Source organism: Tauraco erythrolophus, chromosome 4, assembly GCF_009769465.1.
Source record: "Tauraco erythrolophus isolate bTauEry1 chromosome 4, bTauEry1.pri, whole genome shotgun sequence".
Classification (NCBI taxonomy): Eukaryota; Metazoa; Chordata; class Aves; order Musophagiformes; family Musophagidae; genus Tauraco; species Tauraco erythrolophus.
In genome coordinates, this window is record NC_141468.1 from 75,385,148 (window position 1) to 75,401,263 (window position 16,116).

Consider the following 16,116-nt stretch of genomic DNA (forward strand, 5'->3'; position numbering starts at 1 on the left):
CTCTTCCAATCGTAACCATTCTATGATTCTATGTTGTGACTCTGCCCCATGTCAAAATTACATTTAGTTAAATAAACCATATTTGAGAAGTCCCAAGATACCAAATTTTAACATTGTACTCCACAACAATTCTTCCTGATCTAACAAACTTGTAACAGGTCCTTGGGGTTTTTTTTTGTTTGGTTGTTTTTGGGTTCTTGGTGTGGGAGATGTTTGTTGTTGTTTCGTTTTGTCTTTTTTTAAAAAACAGCAGGTAGACTACCAGGTTTTCAGTAACTATAGCTGGTTGTAGCCCAAGCATCCCCTCAATGTTGCGAACGATGCTGGCAAAAAAAAGGGAGGCTAAATAACTTAAGGAGTCAGAATGACCTATTATCCACAAATATCAGTTTACCTGTCTATGTATCAGGGTTGATATGCAAAATTCTACACACTATACTTTGCCATGGGTGCCAGACAGATCTAAACGTACCTTTAAAAAACATACTAATTTAACTGATAATAAAGACTATTTACTTATTCATTATGTTTTCCAAAAAATTAAACAAACGAAAGAGAAAAAAGGATAGTTCTACAGTCAAACTTTCAAAAGGCTTATATTGTTTGCACAATCAACTCATATTAAGGACACAAACACTTTGTTCTAATTATCCAACAGTGCCCCAAACTCTGACCTACAAATAGGTCAGCTATTTTTGTTCCTTGCATACTCCATTTCAAGTGATTGCATCAAGCAGGAAACATCAGTTAATAAATCGACTAACCCAGCAGTGTAAAATAAGAATCTCTATATAAAACCACACAAACATCAGACGGTGATATTTTTATATGGGTTACAATGGATCATAACTATACCTCATGACATCTTGATTCTTGGCACACTCAACACAGGCATTCCTCAGACATCTGAAACACTCTGCTATGAGCAGCAGGCAAGTGTCTAGATCTGCCAATTCACAGGAGTCCTTGTAGGCCTGCTCAATTTCACTTGAGGCGCTCAGCAGGATTTCCAGGAGATTCCGAAATATACTTTCTTCTGCCATTTCTCTGAAATAAATAAATTTGTAGTGAACAACAAAAAAAAGAGTCGCTATCAAAAAGCATCATATTATGACAATTATGCTTCTTATTGCAAACCCAGAGATGTTTCTGCATCTATCTGTAACTATCCTTAGTATACAAGGTCGTTCAAGTAGAAACCGCAAAATATATGCACACAATTGTCCCACCGGCCTTTTCAGAAAAGGAGCTGTGAGGGAGCTGCACTGCCTTAACATTCCTACAGCTTTCCAACAGCTCTTTGGAATCTAAAAAAACAAACAAACAGACAGTCTCCCTAATGCATATAGCTAGCATGATTATACATGACACTGCATGTCGTTTAAGAATCAGGAATTGATTTAATTAATGAACACAGTTTAGACATTAGCAATAGATGTTTCAGAAGAAGGTGGTATCAGAAGTTCCATTATAAAATAGCCTGCCACAAATTTCACCAGAGGGAGAAAGAGCTGTGAAGAACGCCTGTAGCTGCACTAGCATCATTCTGAAGTGTGTCAATCAAAGCCAAGAGAGAGAGTCAATTCTCTCTATTTCAGCAGAAAACTACTCACACAGAAAAAAATATCAAGCCACTTCTTATGAGTATCAAGACGAAGGAAAACAACACTACAAAACAATAAGCACACAGACAGATACTACAGGAACAGATGAGAGAGCTGATGCTGCTGCACACATAGCTGCACCAAACTCCCCAGGACCAACGCACGCATCTGCAGGTGATCTGTCACGCCGATACGCACCATGTTTCCAAACTACAGCTCTTCCTATACTCTCTCTCCTGATTTTATGTTCAGGAAGGAGATGAGGGCAACACATTACAAACATTGCTAACTCAGTTTTGATAGTACATGCTGGTGAAAAGAAGCCACACCAAAGAGTGTCTATGGCACCGCTACAGGAAAGCACAATAAATTTGCTCACCCAATACTTCTGACCAGTCAAAAAAAAGGGGAAATCCAGATGCAGCTTCCTTGAATCTTAAACAGACTTGTGTACTCAAGATCAAACAGGAAAGTTAGGATGTGAGACATAAGGTTGAGAAATACCTCCTAAACTATGAACAGAAGAAAGCAAGATGGAATGGAAAGTAATATTAAACAAAATATGTTCACACAGAAAACTCTTCCTAAAGGAGAATTTAAAAATTTCTTGATCAAACGTTACTGGATTATACAGTGTTACCTGTGTTCTGCTGCTCACTCAAATGTCTAAATATTTGCACGATTAGAAATTCTACCTACTTTTTATCATAAGTGATCACACGTCCATAAACCAAACCATAGAATCATTTAGGTTGGAAAAGATCCTTAAGATCACCAAGTCCAACCATTAACCTAACACTACCAAGTCCACCGCAAGACATCACATCTACGTGCCCTAGCTCTAACACCCTTCGATCTGAAGACTATCATGTTTCTCGTCTCTGCTCCTGCCACTTCTCTCTCCCAGAATAAACAAAACTGATTCTCTCAGCCTTTATTCACAGCTCATGTTTTCTAAGCCTTTTCTCACTCTTGTTGCTCCAATAGTGACACTTTCTTGTTTGCCTACATCTTACTGACAGTCCAGCACATCCAATATTAAGGTCTGTTCACCACGGCATGAATGAGAATTATTTGTGGGGGCGAGGGGGAAGAGGCAGCTACATTTTACAGTGGTGTAATACTGACTGAGGGGAAAATACCAAAGTGGCACAACAAAGACCAAAAGCAGAGCTGGCCCTCAGTCATAAAGAAAACAGTGGAGCTTACATAACCAGAAAGAAGGTTTGGAATTTGGTTTTGTTTTTAAGACGTAAGAAAAGACATTCGTGGGACTTGAACCTTTGACTTACAAGAAGTGGTGCAGCTCCTGCCTCTTCATAACAGGCATGCACGCCAAAGAAGATTCAGTGGCTGACATACCACCACAGTACACATGGTAAATGCATCCAGACCCAAGTTTTTCTAAGCGTCAGAAGAGCTACAGTCTGGTGAAGGAGTGCCCAGTCAGGCCCCATCCCAAACATACAAAAGTCGTGTTTTCTGTGTTGAGTGAAGATGCCATATAGAACCATTAGCTGTTTGTCAGCTGAGTTTTTAAACACTGAAATTATTCTAAAATAGGAAAACTCTCAGCCCAACTGCAGTTTCCTTTATATTTGGCTATGCCATGTGTTGGATTATCGCATGAAACTGGTCATTTCCTGACCCAACTTCAAAATACAGAAACCAGAGGTCAGTGCAAGACATGCACTACTGCACAACATCCAATTATTTGAAATTGGTAAAACAGAAATAAAAAAAAAAGCTGTAGGTACTTTTATGCACATTCTTGTGACTCTGCCATTAAAAAGACACCTTGAAGTTATTCTTATCCTCAAAGAGTTTCTGCTCTTGTTACAGAGCTATGCAGCAGAACAGAAGTTTTAGTCAGCTACTGGATCACAAACATACTGGGCTGTTGTGTCAACTTTTCTCTTACTGTTAGACTGAAAGCAAAAAAAACCTTAGAGTGTTTTCAGTAAAATACTAAGTGGCATTATTTTCCTCGCCTTATTTGCTTCTGAATTACAGATCACTAGAACTCAAATTTTTAAATTATTTTGATTCCACAAGAACTGAACGATTATGTAAAAACCAAAGAATTGTCACTGAATATCACAAATTCAAATACCAAACATCCATTGGGTTGTGTCTTCTGGTTCAACAGCACCAACAACAGTACTCTCCACAGCTGACAAATTTATTGCCAAAGTTGCTCTCAGATCCATTCCATCACGTCCTATAGCATGTAAGGTAACACTACAGCCTTGTCCTCTGGAAGGGCAATTACAGTGTCTCTCTTCCAGCCCACTTGCACCCACAAAACTTGGCTGCCATTTTGAGGAACATCTACTCCTCTGTCAAACAGCAATAGAGGTTTCAGTGATGAAGGCAAGAAACAGGCAGAGAAAGCATCAGCATGCATGTGCAAAATTTGCACAGGTCCTCCTCTCTTCCTAGAGAAACTGACATGAACACCAGTATTAACAAACTGGTTAATTAAAAAAAATAATTAATTTTAAAATTAAATTGGGAATTAAAAAACAAAACAAAACAAAAAAACACCAAACACCAACACAATTTTATGTTAAGCTAGAGCTTGATTTCTTCTTTCTTATGTGTTATAACCTTCAAACAGCTAGTGTTAGGAGGGATGAGCACATGCTTCACACCAACCTATGCCACCTCCCACCTTCCAGGAAGAGCAGAAACCCTTACTGTAAGCCCAGTCACACAGCTGAACCTCTGCACGCCCAACCTTTGCCAAAGCCTGCAGAGCCATGCAGTGCTGCAGAGGTCTCCCCCGACCTTACTGCAACAGCAACACTCCACACCAGCCCCTTGCTTTCTCCAGTAACCTCACGCTTTCTCTCCCTATCTTAAAGCCACCAAGGGGCATCCAATGGTTCTTCCCACCAAAGCCGCTGCAGCCCACCCTGCTGCATAGGCCTACGACCACCGCCCTCGTCCTCACGAGGGCACAACGCTGTCACCCAGCAGGGCCTTGCAGGGGCACAGCTCACCCGTTTCTGGCCACCTCGCAGGGCTCACTCTGGCTTTTTACCCCACAGCACCTACTCCCACAGTTACAACCCACCTGAGCGTACCTGCTGCTGCCACCTGTGACTGGGAGACACAGCCTTCCCACCAGCCCCGGGCCTGCCGCAGGTGCAGGGATGCAGACTGTCCGCTCCCCACGGGACCCCAAGGGAAAGGAGGGGAGAAGGGACAGGCCGCCCCCACCGGCCCCCGGCCCCACAGGTGATCCCCGGGCCCCACACGAACGACCTGCGGCAGGAACAGGTTTCACCGCAGAGAGCGGCGGCACTCAGCCGCTCCGCTGCGGGCACTGGGAGCCCCTTTCGTAGCGCAGCCCCAACGGACACCCCAAGGGGCAGGACTGCGCTCGGAGCACACCAGAGCCCTCCATGCCCGCGCACCGGCGTGCGCGCCGCCGCAGGGCCCACCCAGACCCGCCGCCGCCGCTGCCCGCGGCCGCAGCTCCCTCCCCCGGCCCACGTGGCCGCGGGCAGCCCCTCCTCCCCGCTACCTGGGCTGCGCCTCCCGGAGCAGACCCGTCAGCGCCCGCACGCTCTCCAGGCGGGCCGCCGGCGCGGCCGCCATGGCGCGCCCCAGCCTGGCCGCCGCCGCGGGCAGAGCTCCCGCCGCCGCCGCCATCGCCTGCCCCGTCGCGGCCCGGCCCGGCCCGGCCCCGCCCCGCGCCGCGCCGCCGCGCGGAAATGGCGGCGGCCCGGCCCTGGTGGACGGGCTGTGCGCGCGGCGCGGCGCGGGGCCGGGCCGGGCCGCCCCGGCAGGAAAATGGCCGTCCCGCCTGTGAGGCGGCGGGAGCCCGTTGTGGGTCCGCGGGGCGCGAACCGTGCCTTTCCCTCCGTAAAAAATAAACCGCGGGGACGGCGTTCGGTTCTTCCTCCGCCCCTCGTCCCTGAAGCCGTGTAAGCGGCACCTGGTGCCGTGGCGAGCGGAGGGGACCACGCTGTCATCCCAGAGCCAGCCCCTACGCACCCGAAGGATATATCCATCCCTCTTTTAGGAATAGGCTTGCGCGTCTTGGGTTGCCGGTGGGGTGGGCTTTTGAAGCCCACTGTCAAATTCGTTTGTCCATTAGTGCGTGCCATTTCCAGGCCTCTTCCTGGTCATTATACTGAATTTAATGCACAAACAAGCAGCTCTCGACAGCTCTACAGCAAAAATACGTTGGCTCAAATAAGAAGCAGAAGTTAAGATGCCAGGCAAGAGCCTTTGCAATCATGCCAGTTTTTCCTTTTAACAGCTCCTGTTGCTTTTAAGACTTGCCTGTTCATGAGTAATTTGTTTCAACTGCAGTGAAACCTGAGACTAAGTAGTGAAGCATCAGAAGTGTCCTGGCTGCGGCCGAGTGTGTTGTGCCCGACAGTGATGACTCTGGAAAAGATAACGGCTACAGCACGTAACAACATTGTTCTGCGCCTTCTTGCTGACCACTGATTCAGTCTGTCTGGGCAACCAGCAGATCACAGCTTCCATGAAGGAAGCACTAGAGCACACAAAAATCCAACAACAGTCACACGCACTCTGCGAAAATTACCTGCAAATATGTAATTGTATATTGGATTTTCTCCTGCTCTGTTTGGGAAGGGACACTGTGCCCAGCAGTCCAATTTTACTCAGTCTTCATCATCTTTTACTTGCCATTTTGCCTGCCTTCTGTCAAACAGAAATATTGTAAGCAACTTTTTTTTTGTTTACCCCATATAAATGTTTATCTTTAGGGATTTTTTCAATGACATCTGATGTTTTCAGGTGACCATTAACCAGCTTTTATTCCATTAAGTACACGGGTTTTTCTTGTAGTGTACTGATGAGTTACACTGTAAAATGTTTCAGATCAAATAGCTGACAATACAGACTAAAACCGTAGGTGTTGGAGACATTGGGATGGGGTAGTTCCCTAGTTCAGAATAATACCTTGTTCAGGCTTTGGCTCAACTCCAGCTGACATAAAGGTCACTTGTACTTACCCTGGGGCAAGGTTGGACAGCATACAGCACATCCACATATAAGTATTTTCTTTTTAAGAACAGTTGAAAAGCACTGCAGGACAGGAAAGTCCTTTTTCTGGCAATCTTAACAGAGTCCTGATCTTGGTGTTATCTTCTGCCAACAGTTTCCACAGGCCAGCTTTATCCTGTTTAGATTTGCTGCCTGTTTCATCAAATGCCTCCTCAGCTGGTATTATTGATTATTACTTGTGGGGCCTTGTGAAAAATAGTTTTGCCTGGCTGTATGATCTCTTTTGAATTTTTTTCTGCCTTAAACAGCCACAGCATTTTGGGTTTCCTCATTTTGGTCTTTCCATGCTTTCATTCATTTTCAACAACATACTCGAAACCACCTTTATTAAAAGGCTATGCAATACTTTGAGATAGGCTTCTCATAAGGGAGTTTTACAGGGTCTCAGGGATATCAATTATAGAATTTAGTCATTTTAACCAGATTACTCACAGATGCTATCTTTTGATCTCATCTGATCTGCCTGATTCTGTGAACACAGGCAGATCCCTTAAATTCTCCCCTCAAAGAGCTTACGATCTAAGTAACGTAGTTTTTCTTAGCACAGATTTAGGGAACTATGAGAAGGGAAACAAACTGCCTATATCTGACTGCTCTACCTGAAAATGAAATTATGCAGAACCTATTTTTATGAGTTCTGCATCAAATTAAGAGGTAGACCAGTCTCTTGAAGCTTGTTTGAAGCTGGATGCAGAGAAAGATCCATCACAGCTGAGACTCTGGAGGGAGACAGTTCCCCCATTTCAGCAAACGCTGGCTCTGCAGGAGGCAAAGTGGGTGAAAGACTTTGAATCTCTCATGTCTCAAATGTTCAGAGATGGTCGCTTTAATCAAAAGATGTATACTAGCCTTGCCTTTGTTTTATTGGAGGTAACTTCCATCAGAAGATAAAATTTAGGCTCTGGAAAAAGTTACTTTACACTAAAGAAGCAAACCCTGCAGCGTGTTATATTTCCGGCATAAATATTAGTTTTCTGTCTCTTATTTTGGGCCTGTATTAGATTAAATATGACTTGGGCCACAGAGCTTTGAAGCTGTAGACCAAAGCTTCTATTTCTGGTCTAGTATTTAATAGGATCTAGTGAAATTGATTGATGCACTCGGGAAAATGCTTTTGATTAGCCTTTGTTGCTGAGCAGTGAGTCCCACAGCAGATCCACTGAGCTGAGGAGCACACCGCACCCTCGTGCCGGTCCTCAGTTTCCCACTTATACCAGGCAAAATACAGTAACTGGCCAAGGAGTTCTGATGTCACCTGTGTTAAGACGAGGAGGAGCACATCTGGGAGAAGGTAGCACCATCTTCTTAACCAGCAGAAGTGGAACAAAAAACAGCTTTTATGTTTTTTGGAGGTATTCAAGAGCAATGAAGGATCCATATGAAATGGATGCTGCAGACTGTCTTAATCCAAAGAATAGCTCTTGCAGTTCCAAGCCAACAACTCAAGAGGTTATTTGGCTTCAGATGATGTTACACGTGTGTCAGGGGGCCATAAAAGAGTGGTTGCGTTTGATGTTGAGATGTATGTGTCGCTTCTTTGTTATGTAATAGCAGAAGTAAATTTAATTTTTCATAAGAAAGAAATCCCTCCGTCTTGAAAGAAAGCCTGCAAAGCCCTGGAGGAGTTGTTCTAAGTACTTGCAGTTTGTCACAGAAACGAATGATGTCTTCCAAGAGGTAAATATGGATGAAATGCTGTCTGCTGTACAGTTGTCAGGCTCAGAGTCACTGCAGATACTCTCGCCTCATTTGTTAGCTGCAGTCCAATTTCCAGAATGAATGAAGAATTCTGAATGAATGAAGAATTCTGTAACTGTCATCTGCCCTTCACAAAGTTTTTATACCACATCTGCAGGGAATGTTTTTGTTGGAATCAGCGTTATCATCATCATGTTGGGCAACTGCATGAGCTTATGGAAGGACACAATCCTTGCTCTGCTCTACTGGATCAGAGAGATGCTGCTTAGGATATCTGGTACCCAAAGTCTAGTTCCTTCATCACCTGTGGAATTTCATGGTACATGAATTTCTCCTCATTCATGTACCCGTTGATTTATATTATGTAGAATTTAACGTCAGTTTTTGGTCTGGTATGGCAGGAAACGCAGCTGAGTTGTAAGAAGGCTGCTGCTAAGTTAAAGGAGGCCATGTGTACACTATTACATAGTCCTGCAGTTTTCTGTGTGTAACGGACACAGAGATTGTCTTACACATGAGTAGAGTACGTGTCAGCCCTGGGAGCGTGAGGGCTGCATCCAGCCCTGGCTCATCGCCTCTGCACTGCTCCATCATTCCTATTTTGAACAGTATCGACCAGGAAACACCCTGGGAGGCGTCTTTTTTTTTTTTTTTTCTTTCTCTTCTTGTCATTGGCTTTGCCGTTGGCAACAGCTGCCTCCGAGGACAGAGGAAAAACTTGTGCTATTTTAGCACCTCCTCCTTTTCCCTATCCCGACCCATATGCTCTGCCCGCACACCTTCCGCACATTTCCCAGCTGCCGCCTCTCCCATCCTGTACCTGAAAATACCTCTTGGGCTGCTTGGACTTGGATGCAAGCTGCCCAGGCGTCCTCTGGAGATCCTAACAAGTGCCTTTCTCTGCCTGCCTTTCCACTGGCTCCCTCTCTTGCCGCAGCAACCTCTCCCTTCCTGTCAGGCAATTCGCATGCTGTGAGGGCACAAGCAAAGCAAAATAACCTTGGCCAGGGAGAGGCCTCTTTCTCTTTAGAAATTTATTCTCATGGATAGAGATTCTCCCTATTACAGGGTTTGACAGAGAGTTTGGGATTTAATTACCAGGACTGGGAGGAACCCAGTGGCAAAATCTGTACTGATTTCTGTGTCACAGGAGCAGCACCACGTACAGGGCTTGCCTGTTTAAAAGCCCAGAGTTTGACAGGCACAACAGCATCCCTTTCGTCTGCAGCACACAGCACCCACCACTACAGAAATGGATGTCCTCTTCAGTTTGCGCGTGCCTGCATTTGTGTTTCCATCTCCTTACATGTATAATACCGTCGGATAGCAGAGACAGGGAAACCTGTAAAAAGCCTGGGGAGTTGTTACATGTTATTGTACAGTACACACTAAATCAGGACTCAGATTGGCACGTGGGGAGTGACGTTCTCATTTTTGCGAAAGACGGGGTAAATGTGCATTGGGATGGCTAAGGAGCTGAGCGTGGCCAAAATAGAAAATGAACTTATAGAGGAGAAGGTGGGATACAGCCCACTTCACTCAGACCCTGTGTATGACATTTTTGTTTTCCCTGTACTCTCAGGTAATGCAAACTTGGATAAAGCTAAACCTTAACAAAGTCACTGATTTTTCCTCTTTTGGGGTGTCACTTGATAATATAGTTTAACACTGTGGCAGGGAAAAAAAACAACCCATGTTACCGCAGTTTAATGTCTGTGGGAAAGGACAAGGATGCTCCAGGTAATACAGAAAGCAGGGAAGGACATTTATCTCCACAGGGCAGGCTGCCAGTGACACTGATTATGAGACTAAAGAAGAAAAGATGAGTTTGGGGAACGTGACAGCAAGTAGCGAGTTTACAGAAAAGCATGTCCAGAAGTGGATCATGCTGCAGAGACAGGATATCTGAAATAAGATGCGAGCATTTTGTTTAAGATTTTGTGAGAAAGGAGGATTCTTGAGGAGGACTGCGAAGGTGAGGGTGTGCAGTTATTAGTCCCCTCTTCTGACCTTTTCAACTATCCGGAGTTATTTTAAGTCCGAGACTCCCATGTGAAAATAGTCCCATGAGCAATGCTAAGTTTGAAAGTTGTGCTATATAATGCGGATTTCCCATACAAATACAATTGGATCTCATCTCTCATGTGAAAATCTTGGCGTTTCCTGTGTTTTGATAGCAGCAACAGTTTTTCTGGACTTCAGCAGCCTGGACAGCTGAGCATCCAAAAAGTTGCTGTTAAGTACGTGCACATAAATCCCTCCTGTGCTCTGTACTGAGCTCACCAGGCTTCTGTGGGTACACGGAATAACTCAGTGTCACAGGACTGAGAGTTCCAGCAGACTCACTGCCCGTGTGTGCAGTGTGTAGTCACTCTCCACGTACACATTAAACCTGACATGCTGGGCTTGCGTGATGTTCGGAGAGCTGCACATGGGAAACTTACCTTCTCAGGGCTACGGAAGCCACCAGTTACCATCTGTGTGCAAATTCCTCCAAAATTCTGTGTACAGACCTGGAAATATTATCTTGATTCTGCTGCTTGGGGAATTTAATTCATCTGCTAAGCCTGCACTCAAGCCTGGCTCCTTCAGCTGTCTTATAAATATACTATTGGAGTGGTAAGAATACTTTCTAAAATTGTATCTTCCCAAAAAAATAAAAATAAATATTTCTCCTAAGGAAGAGAAATAACCAAAAAGCTCCTCACCAGCTGGTCACTGTCAGGGAGTAAAAAGGCATGCGCTTAAATATTTTTGAGGAACTCACAAGTGAAGTAGTCCTCCTGAGCAGATGTGTCAAGCCTGGCCCCTTATGAATGGATGAACGCAGGGAAATGCCCACAGGGGATCCTGCATTACTCGTCACTGCTCCCATTTATCAGCATTGGTTGGACCTTGTCAATGCTGAGAAATTTGCTGGAGGGAAAAGACAGGGGCTAAAAGAGCACAGAACAAGAAAAACCAATACAGTGACTCAGAGTATCTCCTATTTTGGGTTACTGCTGGTGACTGGAAGTGAAGACTTGTAGCTGTGATTCTGACCATGCGCCTTACTATGATACAGGGATTAAACTCCTCCAGCTCTGTCCACAGACTGACATCTAGTGGAGGTAAAATAATGGGCTGCAGAAAACCTAAAATCGTCTCCCTGAATGACAGTACTGAGTCTGTATTATTCACGACAGATGTTCAGTTCATTTAATTTGTTCATTCCATTTGTTCATTCCATTTGTGAAATATAAAATAATTTCATGCGTGATTCTATGAATCTTTATTGTAAACTAAAATCACGGGAGATGATAGGTAAATTTGCAGCATTTCATTTAGTCCACGCAGAAATAAAGTTAGGATTTAACTAAATCACATAAACCCAAGACTTTAGAAGGTTTTCTGTACTTGAAATACTGTGTCAGCAGATAAGCTTTGTAAGACAAGGGCAACAGGACTGGGCTTTGCATGTAAGGAAAGACAAACCTACAAAGTTTGGTTTTGGAGCATTTATGAAAGCCAGTGTTACTTCGTCTTAAAAAATAATATTTGAGAAGGTGCTGTTGGTAACTCAGAATTTGCCACATACATTATCAGTCTGTCTCTAAGGACAGAATATATCCAATTATATAGAGAAAGTTGTTAGACTGACTGACAGATACAGAACTGAGAAATAAAGGGTCGAAACTCAATTCTCCAGAATCTTTTTCTTTAGGTCTTTGTCACTTTTTGCAGCTATAGGAAAAGTTTAATAGTCATGAGAAAAGGGTAGTGAAAATGGTGCTATTTTTGATATAATACTATGAAACTCGTGAAGATCTAGTTAAAAACCTCAGATCTCATTTTATTTTAGAATAGTCCTACACCAGCTTTATATTCCTTTGTAATAAACAAGCAACCTAAACTTTAAAAAAGGGAACAAATACTGGTATTAAAGTAGCATCTTCAGAAGATTTCAGAAGATTTGTGAATCTGAGGATATTTTATTGCCTTTTACTTTCAAAACTTTAACACACCAGAGAAATACCTGATTAAAGTTTGCTATCATACTTGTGGACCTGAAAAAAAGAAAATTATGTTTCTTTTAAACCAGTACGTAAAGGCTGTCCAAAAAGTTAATCTAATATTGTATCTGAAGGGAGGCTTTGATCCATTCTTGTTTTGTATGTTTTTTCCTGCAAGAACATGTCAGTAGACTAAAGTTAAGGGACATATAGAATATCAGCTTTTTAAACCGCCATCTTAACTTCCTTAAGCAGCCACAAATATCAATGCAAATAGGTAATTTCCTTCTGCCCGTGCTGATTATAAGATGCGGCCTCTGCACAAGTCATTATTTGTATTTACATGACGGGATTCTAATTTTCTAAATTTACATATCCCACACTCTTTAATGAGTGGGAGTAATAATGCTATGGAGCTATAAATTTCCCAGCTCACATGGAGATAAAAGCAAATGTTGAAGGAAGGAGTTGTCCATCTGTTCACCTGTGCTTGTCCTCCTTAAGGCCAAAACTCTTACAAATAAAATCAGCCCATTGTGTCTGCATCTGTCTGCTGCATGTTATCCGCTTGCTAGATCTAGACTACATGGATTTTATTAGCCTCTCCTCCCATCATTTACCAGCCTCTGAATGTGCCTAGTATCTCAGTAACACTGCATGCGGTTATTAAGTAATATAAATTAATAATTAAATATTAACTATTAATACTGTGTAAACACAGACATGTTCAAGACACTGTCGGGAATGGGTGAGCCTGCTTTTTCGTCGGAGCAAATGCTGATACTCGCTGAATATAAATATCAGTTTCACTGAAGGCCTAAATAAGGAGAAAACCCAGTGGTGAGTTGGAGGTGGAGCTTAGCTGCCAAGAGCTGAGTCTGGAACAGTGTTATTCTAAAGCCTTTCCCGACTTATACAAGTATAGAATGGTTAGGGTTGGAAGGGATCTCAAAGATCATCTAGTTCCAACCCCCCTGCCATGGGCAGGGACACCTTCCACTACACCAGGTTGCTCAAACCACCATCCAACCTGGCCTGGAACAGCTCCAGGAATGGGGCATCTACAACTTCTCTGGGCAACCTATTCCAGAGCCTCACCACCCTCAGAGGGAAGAATTTCTTCCTTATATCTAATTAAATCTGTCCTCTTTCAGTTTAAAGCCATTGCCCCTTGTCCTATCACTACACGCCCTTGTAAAAAGTCCCTCTCCAGCTTTCCTGTAGGCCATCTTTAAGTACTGGAAGGCTGCTGTAAGGTCTCCCCGGAGCTTTCTCTTCTCCAGGCTGAACAGCCCCAACTATCTCAGCCTGTCTTCATAGCAGAGGTGCTCCAGCCCTCGGATCATCTTCGTGGCCCTCCTCTGAACTCACTCCAACAGCTCCATGTCATTCTTGTGTGGGGGACTCCAGAGCTGAACACAGTATTCCAGGTAGGGTCTCATGGGAGCAGAGTAGAGGGGCAGAATCACCTCCCTCGACCTGCTGGCCACGTTCCTTTTGATACAGCCCAGGATACAGTTGGCTTTCTGGGCTGCCAGCGCACATTGCTGGCTCATGTTGAGCTTCTCAACAACCAACACCTCAAAGTCCTTCTTCCTCTTTCTTATTTCTTTCATCCCCTTTCTCCTTGCCCATCATTTTTTTTACCTGGGTCTCTGCAAGTGCACAAGACTCTGGGTCTTCCCATAAGTCTTGGGAAGACATCTTGTTTGTCTCCCTTTCTATGTGGTCTGGTTTAGAGGCAGGACGATAAGGGGAATAAAGCAGAATATGGCATTTGTGTCTGCTAGACTTTGTTTTTGTCTGTTACCCGTGCTCATCCCGCCACTGATGTGTAGCCATCCTTGCCTGCAGGGTGAATCAGCATAGCAGGCTCATCGGGCCCCTCGCGCTATGCTCAAAAATAACAGGCATCAGGATTCACGCTGTTCAGCATCCCGGTGCAGGGGAACATGCAGGATGAGATATTTTTCATATAATTAATGCAACATAAGAGTCCTGAACTCTGCAGGCCATAATCTCTGCTCCTCTGCTTCTGTTTTATGCCAGCATCGTCAAAAGCCAGAGCTATATCTTAAGACAACATCTGTTCAGTTGTTTTCGCAGCTAGAAATTCCATCCAGATGCATCTGATATAACTTCCCAAACTAACGTCACCTTACCTCCTAAAATATTGTTTACGCCTGTGCATGCCAGACTTCCGAATATGGACTGTAGTTTCCCAGCACCGTCATGGTCAGTTGGACAAAAGAGGAGTCACTTGATAAATCGAAAGCAGGTAACAGAGTCAGTTTTTCCTAGCAGAAGACAAAGGTTTATAAGACCATCTGAAGAGTCTGAGTATGGAGTGCACCTTCATTCCTGAAGCAAGGAGTGCCTCTACCGAGGAATCTGTTATAAATCAGTGAGGCTGGCAAAGCTGCATAACTCTGGCCTCGGGGAATCTGTCTAATTTGTCAGCTAAAATTCAGTCTCCTGATAGAAAACTAGTCCATTCATGCTTCGTGAAGGCTAATTACCCATGGAAGGAATCTGCTCAGGGAACTGTCAGCAGTGATGTGGTGTGGCACCATCATCCGGCTGGGAGCTCCCCAGGGAAGGTCGGCAGAGATCCCCCTCCTCCTTGTGCCATGCCTCAGCCATGCAGCCACTCTATCCTGTCTCTCCCCTACACGTGCATGTCTCTTCACAGCATGATCGGCAGGATGTCCCGAGAGAGATGTGTCCTGGTTTGGCACTTTTGCAGGGAAACCGCTTGCTCCAGTAGCAGGGTGTCCTCTGTGTCTGAGAGTAGTGGGGCTTTTCTGTAGTCGAGGTGGCCTAAAAAAGGCAAGATTTGCAAGAAACAGTATGTTTCGTTAGACCATAACAGAGTTGCAGAAACCAGAGGAGTCCTTATCTACCCACATTCTTCAGACCTGCAACAGAAGCTGCTTACAAACTCACTGCCACGTTTCAGGAGGGAAGGGAGATGAATAACATGCAGCAAATAGGAACTTCCAAAAGCAATCCTTGGAAGAAATACTTCTTAAATTCTTAAGAACTTATTTTTGTAACCAGTCACGTACATTATGAACTGCAAAAACTCCAGCATTGAATAAATTGCCACAGATTTAACTCTTCCTGTATCAGAGAAGAATTTTGTTTCTCTACTGGACTAACGAAAGTAGTTACAAAGATTCTCTAATTGCAGATCATAGTTTAATTCCTTTCCATAATGTTAGGCATGTGAAGTATTTTTTTTTCTTCTGGGAAATAATCCTCTGTTGTTGGTTCTAAACTTCAAGGAGCCGAGTACCTCTAGCTCTATTTGTTTCATCTTAGTAGCATTTTTAAAAGACTGTGTTTTAGCACTGCTAAATACGTAGCCCAAACTTTGAGTATGTCACTAGAATAGTGACGAAGATGGGAAGAGATGTTGGAACAATAGTTGGATCTTGGGGGAAAAATTCATTCACGATTATTAGCAACCATTAGCAACTAGATGTTCAGTACCTTTCAAGAACAAGTCGTGATCCTGTAAGAAATCTCTTCAATTGAGCGTTTAACTTTAGGAATTATTCATCATGCAGTTACAAACAGGTCTCCTGGACTGAATTAACTGTATTAAAAAAGGAAAATGGTATGAATAAGCAGGTAAGAATTGCTTGGGAAAAAGTTGTGTGCAGCCCCAAGCTATCTATACTCACTTTTTCATTTGTTATTGTAGAAAAACTTAGCTAAAAAAAAAGTTATCGAAAATTGTTAACTGCAATTAGAAAGTATAATGC

The 16,116-nt window shown here is 43.8% G+C and overlaps 1 protein-coding gene across 1 annotated transcript in view; it reads right to left on the reverse strand.

The window, feature by feature from the left end:
* The window catches only part of ATXN10 (ataxin 10), a 110,569-nt gene extending 105,299 nt beyond the window's left edge, over positions 1-5,270 (reverse strand). Inside the window, exons 1-2 of the mRNA XM_086610508.1 lie at positions 5,137-5,270; positions 856-1,047 (exon numbers count right to left, since the gene is read on the reverse strand). Coding sequence (XP_086466634.1) covers positions 856-1,047; positions 5,137-5,264 — 320 coding nt within the window. The 5' untranslated portion in view covers positions 5,265-5,270. The remainder of the gene's footprint in view (positions 1-855; positions 1,048-5,136) is intronic.
* Positions 5,271-16,116: the final 10,846 nt, after the last annotated feature.